Source organism: Xiphias gladius, chromosome 6 (genome assembly GCF_016859285.1).
Source record: "Xiphias gladius isolate SHS-SW01 ecotype Sanya breed wild chromosome 6, ASM1685928v1, whole genome shotgun sequence".
Lineage (NCBI taxonomy): Eukaryota > Metazoa > Chordata > Actinopteri > Istiophoriformes > Xiphiidae > Xiphias > Xiphias gladius.
In genome coordinates, this window is record NC_053405.1 from 28,933,339 (window position 1) to 28,953,473 (window position 20,135).

At 39.2% G+C, this 20,135-nt stretch overlaps 1 protein-coding gene across 1 annotated transcript in view; it reads left to right on the top strand.

The window, feature by feature from the left end:
- Positions 1 to 7,526, top strand: part of pde6d (phosphodiesterase 6D, cGMP-specific, rod, delta) — a 29,720-nt gene extending 22,194 nt beyond the window's left edge. Inside the window, exons 4-6 of the mRNA XM_040128640.1 lie at positions 3,016 to 3,121; positions 5,832 to 5,977; positions 6,127 to 7,526. Coding sequence (XP_039984574.1) covers positions 3,016 to 3,121; positions 5,832 to 5,913 — 188 coding nt within the window. The 3' untranslated portion in view covers positions 5,914 to 5,977; positions 6,127 to 7,526. The remainder of the gene's footprint in view (positions 1 to 3,015; positions 3,122 to 5,831; positions 5,978 to 6,126) is intronic.
- The last annotated feature ends 12,609 nt before the right edge of the window (positions 7,527 to 20,135 follow it).

The following is a 20,135-nucleotide window of genomic DNA, read 5'->3' on the forward strand; positions in this document are numbered from 1 at the left end:
TTGAATGAATTGACTTAAACTGAATTGAAGCAGCAAAAAAAAACAAAAAATAAGTGAGGGTCAATTTCATTGGCAGTTAACTGGATTTGCTTTCACCCATGGTGATCTGTGCGAGAACTGTGTGGAGATTTGTGAGAGAATTCAAAGTTACAGCCTAAACCATGACTTCAGCTTTGGCCTAATATAGTCCAAGATGTGCCCTAGGGAGATGGGTTTTCTTTGCTGTATAAGAAGCCCTCTTTCCACCCAGAACACTTTGAGACAAAATGTGAGACTGGCACATATTTATACCTATCCCAGCCTTGTTGAATCCCTGTCCTGATCTAAACATAAAGATCCCAAATATTAATTAACAGATCTTAAAAAGTAATCAAAAAACAATCAAAGCAAAGACTAATGATATTGGTAGCCCACCTTAGTCACTCTGTACTACATCCCAGAACTCCTGCCCTTAGATGAGAACCACAAAGCCAAGATAATCAGGCATAAAAAAGAAAATAAATTAGGTACTGTTTTGTTGAACAGGGCATCTCCCATTACTTTCCAGCATTTTTTCCCTTCTTCTTAAAACAAACAACTAATCAATCAATCGAGAGATCAGCCAGCAATGAAAACAATGGTTTAGTGCAGCCCTACTTATAACCCCTGCAGGTGTATTATTGGCTATGAAAGAAAAAAGGGAAGGGTGGAAAAACTCATCCAATGAACCTTAGAGAGGAAATTAGATATTTTCAAATTCAATGAAAAAAAAAAAATCTTTGAGCTACGGAGAGGAAGTGGGAGGCATAAGATATTTCCAGTGAAGTCAAATTCTATGATGCGCTACAAGTGATGTAAAACACAAGTCTTTTTGTTTTTTAGTAAAATTGAACCGAGATACAAGATAGAGACTAGACTGATAAAACACAGCTTTTAATATTCAAAATGACTGAAGAACAAGTGGGTGTTAAAGTAACTAATGTAAATCAATCGATCCGTCTTTATTGCATTAAGTGGGAAATTTGGTGTTCAGAAAGATGACATCAGTGGAAAAGACCACAGCAACAAACAAACAATAACAGTAGTCGGGCAAACAATACTCTAAATCTCAGACAAGATGAACACAGACACAGCACCATCCTGAAGAAAAAAAAAAGAGACAAAGGAAGAACACCTGTTGAGTCTATTTCTACTGGACTGGGGTTTCCATATCACACCACAATGCTGACAAATACAACTATGATAAAACGAACATTACAGTAAGTATTTTTTGTTGGTCTTAAACAGTCTGTCTGTTCATCTCAAATGATGTTTGCAAGAACTTCCTCAAGATTTTAATACCCTGCCACTAATATTTTCTGGGCCTGGGCTTTTCCTAATATTTACTTGCTGGAACAAGAAATCAAAGATCCCCTCAATGAGTTCATCAATACTCTCTATTGATTCCTGAAAAACCAACCAGTCTGTGGATTTGAAGCAGGCTTGAAAGGCCATAGTGCTGTTCTCATTCCATATCTGAATTCGTCTTTTTTGCACTTCAACCCTCTTTAGGGTTAGAGCTTATATAGAGGGAGATGGTGCACAGAGGAACACCTGACCTGAAATCCATAAGAAGCAAGATCTCCAAAACTTCTCAAACAACATCCCCAAAGAAGGCAATCTCCAAATCTTCAACAGATGGCTGAGAAATTTGTGGCTGTTAAACATTCTCCCTGAAGTATTTTACTATAGAACAACCATTCAAAACACAGCAGTGACAAATAACAGCTCCCTTAGTGTGAGTGCACAAATGGGGGACAGTAGGCCTATTGGTAAACTTAATAGTAATATAAGAAGACATCCCTGGTGCGAATAATAGAGAATGAATGTCGGTCTTAAACAGCCTGTCTGTTCATCTGAAATTATGTTAGCAAGAACTTCCTCAAGATGAGTTGGTAATACCTTGGCCAACACTTTAACATCAGCATCAAGCAGACTAAGGGGAGGGATCTGTGTTTCTATGGAGCAATATCTGCTGAGATATGGCTTGTTGTGTTTTTTTTTTTTTTTTTGTCATTGCCACTACATTCAGTAGCATGTCATGGTCTAGTGGGAGAAAGTATGAAAACTCTGATGTTATGAGAAATGCAGCCAAAAGATGCTTTGAGTTGGGTTCCCTAAAGTGTGTCACAGTATACCTTCCTAGGTTGGTTTTTAATACCCTCAGATCTTCAACCTTCTGCCCCACCTTACTGTTGTGTCAAAGCACACCTGCGCAGAGCTGAGCATGATCTCAGCTCAAGTTGGCCCGGTATCTTTTATATGTTATCAGTGTTGTCACTTCCGTGATTTTCATCCTATGGGAGGGTAGGATGAAAACTGTATGTTTTTTGTTTTTGTTTGCCACCCCCCTCCTCAGCACCCTAGTACCTGAGAAGCAAATTCAGAGGCAGGGAGAGTAAGAGCCTGTCGTGACAAGGCAGAATGCAGTGGCATGGTAATAGACTTGGGGATCAATCTATGGTTGAAAGACACATCTTAGGGTGCAAGAATGTAAGGTAGGATGAAAACTGTTTGGTTTTCTTCTTCTCAGTGTTCAGGAACACGTTATAGTGCGTCTAATGTGGCGAATCTCTTGGCCATAAACAGGCAAAAATAATGCCAATCTCATCTCGCAATCAATCAGATGCCTCTGATTTGGACATCTTCTTCAATGTAAAAACATCAGACTCCTGCCCCTACATACACCTCAAATGGTGCAGGGCCCAAATTAATGCTAGGGCTTCATTTTTTTTTAAAAAAGGAGTAATTAGGATGGTGACGGTTAAACTTTTCTGAAAAGAAGCTATCTGGCCTCACCAACCCTTGGTCATCCCCCCGAAGCCATACGGCACTTGCTCCCAGCTGGCTGGTCTACCTTTAGCATGAACGCCTTATCGAGCCGTGGAGCACCTAGAGCAGGAGAAGACTTCAACAAACCCAGGAATCCTAATAGTGCTATTTGTATCCTGTTAAGGCAGCACTGAGCTCTTTGCCTGTCTGTGTTTCTCTGTCCAGAATGGTTCTTTGAATTTGGTTTTGTTATCCCCAACTCCACCAACACATGGCAGTCTCTGATAGAAGCAGCTCCGGAGTCCCAGATGATGCCGGCCAATGTTTTAACGTGAGTCTCCACTCAGATAATCTTTATCTTTTCTCTGGTTTATGTTTCTGTGCTATGACACATTCAGTAAATCTTAATCTCATCTCTACAATTGAATCCTATGCAGCTGTGATGCAATTTTAATCAGACACTGAGTGAACTAAAGGTCTACAAAAAAAAATCTACATTTACAGTCCTGTATGAAATGATTGGCACCCCTGAATTTTAAGTACAGAATTTAGAATATCCTCAGAAATAAATGCAAATTAACCAATTTTGTATAATAAGAATAATCTAATAAAATGTCCAAAATTACTGAACATCAACAAAAAAATGCTTACATACAGTATAGTTAAATAAAAAAATACAGACACAAAATGTACCTTGGATGAAGTCATTGGCAGCCTTGTGATGAATTTAAATAAGTTCCTCAAACAAAATGAAAAACAAATAAGAATCACCTGTGCTTAATTTTCAGTGTTCACATGACCTGAATTAACCAATGAATGAAAGTTGTACTGCATAAAAAGGGGCTGATTGTTTCCAGTTTCTTTTTCACAATGGTGAAGACAAGAAAGCGCATCAGAAGAGCGCATGAGAAATGCTATTATCAAAAAACATAACAATTCCTAAGGCTACAAGGCAATCGCCAGAGATCTTGAAATCCCTGTTTAAACAGTTCATAATGTAATTATAAGTCAGTTTCACAGTCATAAAAAGGTGAAGATGCTTCCAAAACATGCTGCTACGAAGAAATTCAGTGAGAGAAGTCTGCGAAGGTTGATGCAGATTGTGGAAAAAACACCACGCAAGATGTCTAAAGAGCTTCAGGCTGACCTGGAGCGATCTGGAGTGGTGGTTTCAGCCCGAAACCATACGCTGCACATTAAACCAAATAGGGCTCCGTGGGCGAAGGCCAAGGAGGACACTACTATTGAAAGAAAGGCACAAAAAGGCAATGACTAAACTTTGCCAAAACTCTCATAGATAAGCCACAGTCTTTCTGGGATAATGTTCTATGGACAGATGAAACCAAAGTAGAGCTCATTGGGAATGCAGTGCATCAGTTTGTGTACAGGTGACAAAATGAAGCCCATAAGGAAAATAATATCCTACCTACAGTAAAACATGGTGAAGGTTCTATCAGGCTGTGGGGCTGCTTTGCTGCCTCTGGCACTGGAGGCATTGAGTGTATCAAAACAGTGATGGAATCAGAAGATTACCAAGACATTTTAGAATAAAATCTGTTACCCAGTATCAGAAAACTAGGTTTGAAACCAAGGTCTTGGGTCTTTCAGAATGACAGCGACCCAAAGCACACATCCAGCAGCACAAAGAAATGGTTGAAAAGGAAAAGATGGACTGTTAAACCGACCAGCAATGGGTTCTGACTTAAATCCCAATGAAAACCTTTAAAGAGAACTGAAATCTGCCATTGCAAAAAGGACTCCTGTAAAGTTAAAAGAGCTTGAATGCCCAGCAGTGGAAGAGTGGCAGAAACTACCAGCAGGGGGGTGGTGCAAGAAGTTTCTAGATGGCTACAAGAAACGTTTAGAGGCTGTCATTGCTGCCAAAGGTTCTACAACCAAATATTAGTGAAGGCTGCCAGTAATTGCGTCCAGGGTAAATTTTGTGTTTGTGTTACTTCACTATTATGTAAGTTCTGTTTATTTATTTTCTTTTGTTCGGTAACCTTGGACATTTTATTTAAATATCTTGATTATACAAAACTGGTTAATTTGTTTTTATTTCTGAAGATATTTTAAATTCAGTTCTGCCAATAATTTCAACCGGGACTATAGAAGTTAGTTACAGGAACATGTAACCTGTAACTAACATTTAGATGTATACAGGTTTTATGTGCATGTGCATGTACATGTTAGAAATTTACCTGTTTAATGTTAATTTAATGCTCCAGTTTGCTACAATTAATTATGATTTATGCAATGATATTATGTTAATTTTTATTTGTGTGAAACTATTGTAAGGATTTGGCAAACATGTACAACCTTAAAAATAATCAGGGGATGTTTAAAACATTATTCTGATTTATTACAACTTTGATTATTTTCACAGTTTTGGCCATCATTTCTATCAGTAAAGACAACGTTTTATTCACCAAGTTAGTCTTGGAACACAGTTGATATCCCCAGAGTGAACTCTGACAGGTCAAGACACAGAAACAGTCAGACAGTAAGACGGTTCGGAGACAAACCAACCGGTTAGGCAAACTCATTTGGAAGAGAAAACAAAGGTGAATGGTGAAATGATTACCCAAGCTGTGTGTTAACATCACAGTTTGCAGACCCAGTTCTTCTTCAACTTTGAGCTACTGTATTTACTAATTGCGTCAACTTTTACGGTGCAATGTGGGATTATTGGTGACATTTCATAAACTGAAACTCAGCTTTCTTCCAGTTTGACTTAGAAATAAAGGGGTTTAGACAATCTGTATAAATGGAGGGTTTGTTTACAACCTCTCTGTTCATCTGACTACTTATGTTTCTTGATCTCTCTGACTTATTTTTAGTCATGTCTTCATGTACTCAGATCTCCTAAGCAGTTCACTTGGTGAGTACAGTGTTATCATAATTAACAGGAGTGATGGCCCAAACTACAGCATTAAGATGAAAGTTGTAATCAGCTGAATTTTTCCTTTAATTTTGTGTTGATTCACAAGTTAAAGTTGATATAAGCTCAGTTAAATTTGATGAATGTCTTTGTGTTCCAGTGGTAATGTAATCATAGAGACCAAGTTCTACGATGACGAGCTCCATGTCAGCACCTCCAGGGTACGACTCTTCTACGTCTGACCTCTGACCCATGACTCCACCTTCCAAAATGCTGACGTCCTGCCAAGGTCTATAAATTACCAAGGTTAGCTACAATTTGCTGCAGTAAACAGTTCATCGCTGACTTTGGATCAGTACATTTGGGTGAAGCCCAGCTATGGTCACACAGTCAGTGAAGTGAGCTTTGTGTTTGGTTGTTCTCTTGTTTTGTGTTGACCTGAAAACTTCTTCTAGACCTTGGGAGGAGAGGGATGAAGAGGAGAGAGGACTCTGCTGTTCCTCCCCGTTCCAAGATCATCTCTCTCTGCACCACCCCCCCAGACTGTTCCATTGTAAATATATTACCACTGATCTCAAGTCAGCCAGGGAGCCACTCTGAAACGACACTTGTCAACTTGTGCTTTTTTTTAAATTCTGCCCTCCCTCTCCAAGGTTGCATTTACTCAGGAACAGAACATTAGACTTGTAACCTTCTGTGATCTGATCTTCTTCTTTCTGTCTGAACATGGAAACACTGCTCCCCATGTGTCGTCCATTTAAGCAGGACCTGCACACCAGTCTCAAGGGAAGATGCAGCTCTGTGTCTCTCCTGAGCTATGCTCAAGAAGTCTTCATCATAAAACCCTAGATGACATTTCCTCTAGCTGTGTCCCACTCCAGATGCTACCTCTTGTGACATCTCCATTTCCTGACAGAGTATATCATCATGGGTAAACAAGGCTGGCCTGCTCCTAAGGCCCAGTGAAATAAGCCTCCTTTTGTACACATTTATGGGTATATTGTTTGTAGTTCTCAATTTATCAAAATCCTTTGCACTGGTCAGTTTTTGTTTACTTGTAAAGTCAGAGAATTGCTCTATTATCAGGGAAATGGACGTTTTGTGGATTTATTTCGACATATTTACTTTGTCAGCTATCATCTCAACTCTGAACTTTCCACTTTTCGGAGTTGGTGAGGACTGCCTGAATGCACTGTTAAAGGTGGTCTCTGTGAGGCCAAGTATTGGAACTGCTGATCTAGCCTTAGTCCTTTGAAGGGCACACCTTTGCAGGCAGCCTCTGAAGTTGGACACAGCTTCTACCAAGCAAACCTTTCCTGTTTTCCGACTACATGAGCTAGTGTAGAACAGTGGTTTCCAGTGTAGTGTAAGTGAGGAGCAGGCGCCTGTTTTTTAATCCTGTTTACCACGAGAGCCGCTCGTTTAAATGGATTGTTTGAAATGAAAACATGAACGCCGTTGTCATGATGAACACACGTTCGAATAGCACCATGTGTGAAGGACATTCATCAGCAAACACAAGGGGTTTTAGTACATGACTTTCAGAGGAATACTTACTTAAAATATTCAACTTTCAACTAAATCTCCATCAGGTGTAGACTGAGACATGCATCAATTACTCTCAGTAGTTTACCTGTTTATAATTTTATCCCAACCTGACCCAGATGTTAACAGCTGCTTAAGGTGTTTAACACAGCTCTGCTCCCTACATCCTGGTTAGAGTTTTAACTTTGACTTCACTGCATTTATGTCATTGTTTGTTTTTCCTTAGCTGCTAACTGAGCTGTGTAAAATAGATTTGTTTTAATATGACAGGAGTAGTGGATTAAAGTCATCCAATGTTGTAATATCATAATGTGTGTGGTCTTTATTGGATTGCTTTCAAATAAGGTTACGTGCACTTTATTCGAAAGCACTTGTGGGTTGATACTGTTTGTTAACATAGTGACAAAAATGCACTGTCACCGAGCAAAAAAAAAACCACAGCTATATCCTGAAAAGCTGACATTTTGAATCATAAGGCGGCTGTTAGGTCACATAATATTTGGTTAGCGTAGCAGCAGTAGCTAGTTGGTTTAGCTAAACCACCACCTTCAGGAATTTGAATGCAGTGGCAGTGTGATTGCACTGTCAAAATCGGTTTATTTGTAGTGGTGATGTTAACTGTTACAAGTAAGTAACCCCCCCTGTGGTTTATCTTAGACTCATTATTCAGTAGATTTTAGGACCCCTTACGGGAGGGAAGGGCGTCTGTGTAGCTGAGTGCACAGAACATTACCAACACATTGCCAAGTTAACTGTTGTTGGTTGTTGATTTCTTTGCATTTTTGGAGTTACAAATGTATCATGGTTGCATGGGGCAAGTAAATCACTTTCTTTGTAGTCATTGACAATGTCTCTTGAGTTTGCCTCCTATCACCTTCCTAGTCACTGGTCAGGCTTCCCCACATATGTTGTACCGTTTACTGTATAAGCTAGCGCTAATTTGAATGAAAAAAGCAGTGATGAAAAGTACCATTTTTAGGTACTTACAGTATATTTCAGAGGGAATATTTTACCACTACATGTATTTGACAGTGGTAATTACTGGTTCATTTGCAGATTAAGATTTTTAACAAACAAAACATATAAATTTATAAGACTGGAAACACTGGTGTAGGTATGGCTACCCAACAATATATAAAGTATTAGCTTCACTTCAAGCAACCCCAGAATGCCGCTCATGTTAATGCATCAGTAATAAGATAATATATCCAAATTGGCATAATTATTGCTTCGCTCTTTAATTAGTATTTAAGTATTATTTCTGAGCAATTATTTTTGAAACTATTAGTGAGAGATAGTTTCATCACCTGTTGTAGAGGGAACAGGTGAGAGAGTTTACATAGGAAATGTGTTAGAATGGGACATTGGAACAGTCTTTGACCTCATGTTAGACCTCAGCATCGTTTCTATGATTTTTTTTTTTTTTTGTTTGTTAAAAGTGAAGATAAATCAGGCAAACTGAAGGCAACAGTATCTTAGACTGTGTCGTACTGAGTAGAATGTGTAAGGACCGGCCAAGGGATGGAGGAAGAACACACGGATGCAGGAAAAATCTTTAGTGTTTGGTTTAGTTGCTCTGTCCACCAGACAAATATAGAACAGTTGAGGCTGGTTTTGAGGTGGAGGGAGGCAAAAGCTATATACAAAAATAGAAAAACACATTTTTAAAAACCTACAAAAAGCATATAGGGAAATTCAGAAATCAACAAAAGAAGATCCTTGCTGGGCCCATGGCTATTGGCCACTACGCTAGTTCCATAGTGCTAAAGCAAGATTGCAGCTGAACTGATCTGCACTCCGAGAAGCTTCTTTCCTTTCCTTTTGTACAGGAGCCCCACCTGCATGTTTTTATTCAGAAACAACTGAGACAATGTCTAATTATTTTTCTAATTCTACAAACACTACTGGTCGAAAGTTTTACAACACCTCAATTTTTCAGCTGTTATTTAGATTTACATAATTCAATGTCGTAGTTTTTCTGAAATAAAGATTTTAAAAACAAGGAATCATGGAATCTTCATGTTGAACTAAATTCAATCTAAATTTTTGACTCATCCAGCACCTGAACACATCAAAACGTTGTTTCTACAATGGAAATCATAGATTGTTCAGAAAGTTCGTCTCAACTTTGTTGCAGAAGTTCGCATCAGTGTGTTGCACCTGCAGGCTGCTTTGCTTTCACCTTCTGTCCAGTTCATCCCAAACCAGCTCCATGGGGTTCAGGTCTGGAGACTGTGCTGGTCTTCCATCATGTGAAGCCGTCGTCTAGTCCTGTTCTTCCAATGTTCTGGGTCATTATCTTGCTGTAGGAAGAACCCCTGACCATCCAGTCTGTCTTCATCTGTTGCTTGTCTTTTTCTCACCACTATGACAGTAATATACAATCCTACTTCCTGCAGTACAGTGCTGTCCTAATAATGCATCAGAGGGTTTGTCAGTCATCAACAAAAGTTGGGCCCCCTGTAGGAATTGTTTGCATCAACTTCCAAAGCTTTATTTACCACCATTGCTGCAGGAAAGCTATAAATGAACTAATTTCTCAATCCCTGAAAAAGGCCTGTTTTCTGTGAAATGTACACGATCTTTCAGTTGTTGGTGACCTAAGCTTTTTTTTTTTTACCTTGGACAGTTTACCACTGACCTTTGTACCATTTAAGGGTTTTCACTCGATTTGAACTAGTGAAATTTCAATAACAGCTAGAAAAATGAGGGTGTCCTAAAACTTATTGACCAGTAGCGTACATAGAAATATATATACAGTAAGTGGTTCAGCAAAAAGATTATTCCCTGACAATAACCCCCCCCCCATACTCTGTCCAACATGATACAGCCTGGGTCTTCCCAATCTATAAAAACCCATTAGATGTTCTCACTCCTGTTTGGCTGTCTAGACCTTTAACCTGCAGGTAACATGGATGGGAGGTCACGCAAACAAACATTTGAGTAACTGAATCATGATCAATAGATGAACTTGAATAGAATGTACTACAAAGGAAAGAGAACTTAGTACAGTACAGGTTCCACATAAAGATGTATAATAATAAAACATATGTATAATTATAGGGCTAATAAGACAATTAATAATAATGAGATAATAAAGAAACAGAGTCGGCTGAGTCCATCTTGGCCAGATTGCACTGTAACGTTGTACCACTAGGCAGGGTACTCAAAAGCATCCGGAGTTCTCACAATCTCAAGCAATGGTCGGTACACAGGCAGACAGTCAGGGACAGGCAAACAAAAATCAGAGGGCTAGTCAAAGGCGAGGTCCAAAAAACAGAAACTAAGTCTCACGAAGAGAAGGCTGGAACGCTTGTTACTGGGAACGAAGACGAACTAGCACAGAGACTAAATACACCAGGAGAGGGGAGACAATGAGACACAGGTGCAACACATTAGGGAAGGGCAGACAATCACAAGGGCAGGAAGTGAAGATTTGAGTACTAATGAGATACTGAAAACATGACCTGGACAAGACAACAGACAGAGCTTCACTCAGTCAGGTTTCAATCCAAATGTATCAAACATTTTGACCAAATGTTCTGAAAACTGGCAAAAGAAAATGCAAATTTATGTGCGTTTCCATCCAATACTGTTATTTGAACATTAGGAGTTGGTCCATCGAGATAAACAGTAGGTGGTGGTAATTCTCCAGTCTGGTGCCATCATACCAATTCAGTTCAGTTCACTTCAGTTCAATTCAATTCAGAAGTTATCTCAGGGCACTTTTCATATAGAGCAGGATTAGACCCAGCTCATGGCGGGCAGCTGTCTGGCTCGACAGGCTGGGTTGAGGAGGGAGGAATGAGAACATAGCACAGTACAGGTTCAACATAAAGATGTATAACAACAATGAGACTAGTAATAAATGTAATAATTATAATAATAGGGCTAATAATAATACTAATAAAACTATATATAATAATAATAATAATAATAATGATAATCATAATATTTGAAGCAGTGGGTGTGGAGCAGGATCATGGGGGCAGTAGGTGGTTTGCAGTCACAGATCCAGACTCTGCAGCTCCAGGGGCAGAAAGCGACGAGAGGAGAGAGGAGAGAAAGCACAAAACTATGGGAGAAAGAAAAGGCAAGTTAGTTGGTCATTGATAACTGTAAGAATTGTATTCAAGCACTTTGCTAGTTAGCTGTTTGTAAGTCAGCTAGTATATTTCTACATACTGAATGTCACAGCTTGAACTAAATGAAGGTGTCCAACCACAGGTCTCCACAGTCAGTTCATATCATATGCAGCCCTGCAGCTGTCAGTAAAACAATGAAGAGCAACAGGAGGAGAGAGACAAGAAAGCAAAAAACTACGGGAGAGAGAAGAAGTCAAGTTAGTAACAGATGGAGAGGAAGATGAGGTGAGAGTAGCTTGGTGCATCATGGGAAGTCACCCGGCAGTCTAGGCCTATGGCAGCATAACTAGCGGGTGGTTCAAGAAAAGCCTGAGCCAGCCCTAACTGTAAGCTTTATCAAAAAGGAAGGTTTTAAGCTTACTCTTAAACCTGGAGAGGGTGTCTGCCTCCTGGACCCAAACTGGAAGATGGTTCCACAGTAGAGGAACCTGATAACAGAAGGCTCTGCCTCCCATTCTACTTTTGGAGACTCTAGGAACCACAAGTAAGACGTGTTCTGGGAATGCAGTGTTCTAGTAGGGTAGTAGGGTACTATGAGCACTTTCACATATGATGGTGCCTGACCATTAAGGGCTTTGTAGGTGAGGAGGAGGATTTTAAATTCTATTCTGGATTTTACAGGGAGCCAATGCAGAGAAGCTAACACAGGAGAACTAACACTACAGAATAAGAAGGCGCAACAAGATGACATAATTAAAAGAGCAGCAGTCAAACCTCAAACGAAGGAAAACCATGAATGTATAAACATGATGGAAAGCTTGGTGATGGTGAGATGAAGCTTCATGAAGCACTGAACCATCCCAGCAAAGTGGTCCGAGAAAAGGGTCATTTCTTATGCTTCATGTTTAACAGTGCGATATCTACTAAAATAAGCCAATACAAACATTCATATTATACAAATGAAATATCAGTGTAAGGGAAACCATGATTGTATTTTTATCCTAAGCATGCCTTTATAGTAATGACTCTAAAGGCAATCAACATATTTTGTCTGCATCAAATGTATTAATATCAGACAAGTTAGGATCAATATCTGAGATTAAACTGACGTGTGAAAGTTGAGTCACTGTGCAATGTGTGCAAGGAACATGATTTTGGAAAAAGACTTTATTAATTTTTATTAAGAAATCACAACTTCTCAACTGGGCTGGGCTCATTTGAAATGATCCCCCCTGCCTCTGAGAGCAATCTTTCACGGGACACAGATGAGGCTGGAGTACACAAAAACCCACTTGCCAGCTTGTAAAGACTAGGAAAAATTAATTTCTGTCTTTTCCAATATATCCTTGGATCCTCAGGCCAATTATTGGGAGAAATAAGATCGAAGCGTTGCCAGACTGGAGAAGTCTTTGTTTTCAAGCTTGCCACTTGTGCTGAATACAGGGTAGATGCCTCAACATTTGGTTTAAGTCAAATAACAGTACGTTTTTGTATTTACTCAACCTGCCAAGCCATAAAATCAAAGCTGATGTGCCAGTACATCACATTACCTGACCTCGCGGAAGCACAAGAAGTAGTGGATCGCAGTTACTCATTACACCATGTTCCACAAGTAAACGGTGCACCGGAAGTTACGTACATCCCAATACCTCCTCCAGCAGCTGGGTACAGGGACTATGTGAATCAAAAGGGATGGCCATCTATTGTGTAGCAGGTAAGCTAGGATAACTATTTCTTTTCACATAGTTTTTCACTCTCACCTTGGACAAACAAGCAAGAAACAATTCAACTGCTTTTCAACTGCAATTCTCAACTGCTCTGATCAGTTATGTCAGTGTAGTTTGCCAAGTGTATTGGTTACATCTAATATTTCCTGTATTTCTCCTCTGGTATATAGTACATACTGCTATGCTTGCAGATTTCTTGAGACACATCCCCAAGCCCATGCAGAAATACGAGGAGACCCAGCCTGTCGGTCGTTGCCATGGCCGATGAAGGGTCCTAACCTCTCAGAGGAAAAGCTGATCTTCAACGAGTAGCTGAGCAGAATAACTGTGAAGATTGAACATGCTTTTGGTCACCTTAAGGCAAGACGGAGAGTCACAGCCAAACGTTCGGACGTCCACCACTCCCTTTATGCCAACAGTGGTAGGTAGCATGTTGCGTCCTGCATAACCTGTGTGAGAAGGAGAGACAAAAGCCAGTACTTGCTGCACCACCAGTTCAGGGTTGTGGTCCCAGAATTCTCTCCAATTTTTCACTGAACGTTTGTTGTAAAGACCAGATCAATATGACAATGCTACGATGGTGGGAGAGTTGGTGGCAAAGGGCCACTGTAAAACATCATACAGGAATTTAGTGGAATCAACAAATCTTTTCTCGTTAACTTCATGTAAATACGTACGTTTTGTTAAATCAGCTTAGAATGTCTAGTTTTAATCCTCACACCACTTGACAATTTATAAACGTGAGCTGTTCTGACTCGAGTTCTTATGACCTGAAATGATAAGTTGAATGAATGAACTGCTGAGAGTTCACTCAACTCATTTCACTGAGTTTTAAAGAAACAAAACTAGCACATTAACAGACCCCCCAGCATGCATTGTTTGAGAGTTAAATTTCATTGTTATATAAGTTATTGAAATTGAAATGAGTGGAATTAAATTGGGTTAACACTCTACATTGGTTCTCCTTTTTTGTGTTTTATTTTTTGGGAAACAGACGTGATGCTAACTTGTTGTGTGTCTTTAATACTTGTGAACGTAAATCATGGTTGTTTCTTTTCATAATAATGAAAACAATTCCAGCCCTGACGCTGTACATTCTTCATGTCAAATGAAGAACAGTCGATTCAGCTGAACATCTAAAGTTAACTGAACTTGTTTTTTTGAGTTCACTTAACTTATCTCAGTCAGTTTTCTATTTTCAAAATTCATTTAACAGAGTTGAACCAATTATTTAAACGAAGTTCTGTTAACTTTTATTTGCATCTCTAAGCTGAATGAATTTAAAATGATTTACAGTGCAGTGTGTTGTTCCGAAAAATAAAAGGATTAAAGGGGGTCATATATGGAGTTTATGCTGGTCTGACTGAAAAAATGTTTTGAAGTAAAGAGGTTCAAGCCAAGAGATAGGAAGAACTGGGAAACTCCAGTTCTGTCAGTCTTTGCTGGTGATGTATTTCAGCTCAGAGAATATGTGAGGCCTCTGTTTCGTTGGGACCGGCGTTTTGTGGACGTGAGCACTTTGTGAAGGCAAAGCAAGTTCAGATTGTGAGAGATCAGACACAAATTTCATACGCAGAGGCGGTAAAAGGAGTCGAAACGGTCCAGGGGGGTGGAAATGAAGATGCAGTGCTGGGGAGTTAGCTCACTCAGTGAGCATTGCCAGTGTTGATAATTATTCGGGAATCCTTTGGCATTTGTTGTTGAGGTTTTGGTTGGAACTAAAACTACAACTTGATGGCCGGGCGTAATAAATAACAAAGTTGCACAAGCACAGTAAATGACAGACAAACAGTCAGAATAATTGTACGATGTTTTACATCTTACAGTGGAATGCATGGAGTTTAAATGCAAACGGCCAGGAATTAAAGAGATTTGCTGGCGCTTTTAAAGATAAAGCAGAATTTCTTTGTTTCATTTCAACATTTCATGCCAGAGAATGTTAGTTTGAGGTGCGATAGGCCTGATAGGTCAGGTTGTGGTTACTCACAATTTGTTAAATGAGAAACTCCTGATATTAAATCTAATCTCAAATGTTTAGCCACTGACATGTGGAACTCTCAGGATGAAAGAACAGAAGTGAATTCTTATAATCCTTGTATTCATTTGTTGTTATCTGATTTTGATGTAATAATGGAAAGGGTAGGGTTGGAGATCTTAAACCTGCAGTGCAGAGCTTTTGTCTCCCCCTTCTGGCAATTAGACTTATTACACAAACACTGAAATTTCCAGTTCCAAGACAATAATTCATTATTTAGGTAGAGTAAATGTAATAGCTACATAGCCTACTATAAATATTTTACAAATGCAAACCTGTCCAAGAGCAGTAAGGGGACATCGGTGTCTGTCCTCAGTCCCTGTTCTTCTTTCAGCGCTCTCCCACGAGGAAAAGCCACACCAGTGTTAATCTTTGTTTATCGTCACTGTCTGTCACTTTCTGTTTGAGACTATTATCCTTCCTCTGAACGCTGAGTTTCGTCTATATCTGGAGCATCAGAAACTTTTCGTGGACGCTTCCTAGGTTTTTCCTCCATAGGCTCGGCCGTACTCTGTCGCATCACCACGGTTGCTCCCCGCTTCGGCTCTGGCAAACTTCCTGGCTGACACAAAATGCGTCGCTGCGGGTTATCAACGCGGGAACGTCGCCACAGACACCAGATTTAACCCTCTGGTATACTGTGAAAGGCAGAGAGATTTACCTGGCGCTGATAGGCTTGATCAGCACTGTTTGAACTCGTTTGGCAAAGGCTGGAATGTAACGTTCATTTATATGTAACAGTCCAGTACTTCAGCTTTAATGCTCATTACCCTTTATATGCGGTAGTGAGAGTAAAGGTAGCAATGAGGTGGTTATGGAGGAATTTCTGGATAAATATTATCTGCTAGTTATAGATGACAGGAGGCCAATGAGATATAATATTATACAGAGTACTTGCAGCCATATAAATTTATCAGTTGCTACATCAAACTTTGCCAGGGTTGGAGAATGGGATGCGATGGACAGGTATACATCAGATAGTGACAATTATCCCATTTCATGCAGGTTTGGCAGAGACCTGAGGGTAAAAATGGAGGAAAGACCTTGTAGATATAACCTCCCTCAGGCTAGATGGGATGAGTTTCAGAAAAAGGATTCAGCCTGGGAAAACTGGAAGCTTCTAGGAACAGTTAGTAGTTTATATAATGATAATCCAGTCAGTGTGTTGTTTTACAATGAAGAAATTAAAGGAATACTTAGTGGATCAAAAACTACTCCTGGGAGGGATGGGTTATCTTATGAGCTTTTGAAACACCTATCAAATCATACCGTTATTCAATTCTGTGTGGGAAGAGGGTCATTTGCCAGCAAAATGGCAACATGCTGTGACCGTTCCAATTACAAAACGAGGTGAAGATGCATCTAGCCCTTGTTCATATTGTCTTATAGGTTTGGATTCAGTACTCTGCAAAATAAGGGAAAGGATGGTTACTAACAGGCTTTTTTATTAAGAGATCAATTTCATGATTTAGGGTTTATGGGCAGAATATTTAATTGGATTAAGGACTTTCCTATGAAAAGACCAATACAGGTGAGGGTTGGTGGGAAAACCTCAAAAACTGAAAATGGTACTCCACAAGGGAGCGTTATTATCCCAGTTGTTTTAAAATCATGATTAATTACATATTTGGAAATGCTGGGAGAGGGTTTGGACAGTCTTTAGTTGAAGGTGATGGTGCCATCTGGAAAGGAGGTAGAAATGTCAAGTTCACTCTAAAAGTAGTTCAATGTCAAGTCAATCTAGAGGAGTCGGCAGATCAGTGGGATTTTAAAATCTCTTCCTCCAAGGACATGATTTTTTGTATTTAAAAGAATGATACTTGATCTTGGATTATATTTGTATGGCTGTCCTCTAGAAAGGGTTAAGGAACTCAGGTTTTTAGGTGTCTGGTTTGATGAAGGACTCACTTGGACAGTACTCATAGGAAATCTAGTTGGAAAATGTGAGAAAGTGTTGACTATAATGAGAAGCCTGGCTGCATATGAACAGGGAGCAGAGAGGGCAACCATGCATTTAATTTACCAAGCAATGATAAGGTCGGTATTTGTACTGCCTTAGCTCTGCTGCTAAAGCAGTACTTGAAAAATTAGATTCAGTACAAACAAAGGCATTGAGACTCTCTTGTGGGGCATTTGGAAGTTCTCTAAATCCTGCCAAGCTTGTTGAAATGAGAAAAAATGCCATTAAATGTGAGACACACTAAACTGGGATTGCAGTACAGCACAAAACTAAATGGCTGCAATCACAGCTGTGGGACATGGGAATAATCTGGTACAGCACAAAAAAGGCCCTTTTTGGATCAACTCAATCAGTGGGTTGGGAAATTGGACATAGAGAAAGAAGGTATAGCAGAAAAAGGTGCTGCTGCTTTTGATGTCCTTCAGGGGGGTTGGGGGCAATGCTGGGCTGTCAAGACGGGATATCCTGGGCCCCTAGGCATGCTAAAGTTAAGGGTAATGACACTGTGCATTCTAATGCAAAGTCAACTTTAAAGAAAGTAGAAATAAGGAGAGGCAAGAGCAATGGAAAAAGGAGGCAAAAGGGACACATTACTATTTTCTTAAACCTGTAGTCAGAAAAGTCAATTATTCTGGAAGCTGAAGGGATGTATTTAAGTTAACTAGACCGAGGTAGGGGCATCGTGGGTTAAATAAATTTGCAGATTGTAGGAAAACATCCAACTGGGCTATGGGAAAGTGGTAGTCCTGAGAAAGTCCATCATATTTTTCTGACTTGTAGAAAATAAAGTCCCGTTTGAATTTATTGTCACCCCTGAATTTTAATAACAGAATTTAGAATATCCTCAGAAATAAAAACAAATTAACCAGTTTTGTATAATCCAGATATTTAAATAAAATGTCCAAGGTTACTGAACAAAAGAAAATAAACAGAACTTACATAATAGTGAAGTAATACAAACACAAAATTTATCCTGGACGCAATTACTGGCAGCCTTCACTAATATTTGGTTGTAGAACCTTTGGCAACAATGACAGCCTCTAAACGTTTCTTGTAGCCATCTAGAAACTTCTTGCACCACCCCCCTGCTGGTAGTTTCTGCCACTCTTCCACTGCTATGCATTCAAGCTCTTTTAAATTTGCAGGAGTCCTTGTTGCAATGGCAGATTTCAGCTCTCTTTAAAGGTTTTCAGTGGGATTTAAGGCAGAACCCATTGCTGGTCAGTTTAACAGTCCATCATTCCTTTTCAACCATTTCTTTGTGCTGCTGGATGTGTGCTTTGGGTCGCTGTCATTCTGAAAGACCCAAGACCTTGGTCTCAAACCTAGTTTTCTGACACTGGGTAACACCCAGTGTCAGAAAATGACGTATATTTGACGACGTATATTTGACGTATATTCAGTTGAAATGGCAGTCTGAGATCATTAACCTCCAGCCAAAAAGATATACTTTTCAAACTGACACAGGTACATTCCAGACTCATCCAACAAGGTATGTCAATTGTGTTCATGTGGATACCCACGCATGTACTTTAGTTCTGAGGGAAAAGGTGAAGAGATGGACAGACTGGCAAAAGAAGCTGAGAGACACCATGGATTTACAAGTCTCACTTAGCAAATCACAGGTCAAGGTAATAGTATGGCGCAAAGTAGACCAGCGGCAAGGGAGTGGGATCGCTGAACTAAGGGGACGGTTTCTATACAGTTTCAACAGCAAAGTCAATTCAACAGTTAGAAATGGAGGTGGGTCAACGAAAGAAGAGATCCTTTGTGATAGAATACATTTTCTGGTATTTAATTTCTCCATAATTTCCATACTCCAAAGCAGAAGGTGGCAGTGATGCACCTAAAATCTAAAGATGAAGAAGAAGGAGGAGAAGACGAGGAAGACTGGGGCATTGTGTTCTAGCCGGCTATTGTTGTTATATACAACAATATATTGCAAGGTATACAACAGTATCAGTATTGGGCTCTTTAGAAAACAGAGCAGACAATGTAAACAAATTCATAAACTAAATAAATAAATAAAAATAAAGTAAAATAGCTTAGGGGAGTCTTCTAATAATTCTGTAGCATCAAAAATGTTCAGGGGTTTTTTGCTGCTTCCTTTTTCATATATTTCAGTGGTTTGTAGTATAGTGCTAGTTCACTCATAAAAACCACCAATAAGTGTTGTGTCTCAATACATTTACATTTAGGGATAAGAAATCCACCTAAAATAACTAAAGTATTCAACAGAAATTATATATATATAAATGTGAAATGGGAGAGAGAACATATTTTTTAATTCTAGCCAATCATACATATCACACCAGAAAGTATTGCTATAAAGACAGAATAAAAATAAACGAAGTTGAACCTTTGTCTAAGGAGTTCTCCTGAAGCATATACACCGTTAAAAATTTGGACGGAAGCTCTTAAAGATTGGGGGCAGCACAACATATGTGGTAGAGTGTTTTTAGCCATCGAAATAAGTTGTTAGGTTTTAATAACCTTATCATATTGCTTGCAGTTGCGCTGGAAATCATATTTTATACAGAATTCCTCAAAATGTAAGATGTTGCCAGATTCATCCAATAAATGGGTGACTCACCAAATATTTCTTTTTCTTTTTTTTTTTTTATTTCTGGAAAGAATGAATCTGCTATTCCAGACGGGAACATCATGTGATGTGAAATTGTGTTTATACAATAGTTACTTTATACAACAGTACTTGTGAATGGAATGAGGATAATTTCACAGGTAATGTTGGAACTAGAAAGTCACAATGTAAAAGATAGTCAATCCCAAGATTTCCCTGGGAACACAATACCAAAAGCTGTTATTTACTAGAAAGGATCTTAACCATCTGATCTTTAAGGTTCCATTTGTACAAAGTCACTAGCCTGTAGACTTCCATCTTCGTGATCTTTTCCATGGTTGCTTTGATTAAATAATGAGATTTTCTTTTCCAAACCTCGTCAAGGTTTAACTTGTTTATGGTCTTTACTGTTTAGTTAGATATGGAGAGAGAATTAGCTGGATAAATGCACTTTGAAAGACTTTCCAGATTTGTTATATACATGCAACCAAAATAGAAAGATCTCTATTTAACCACCCGTCTAATCTTAAT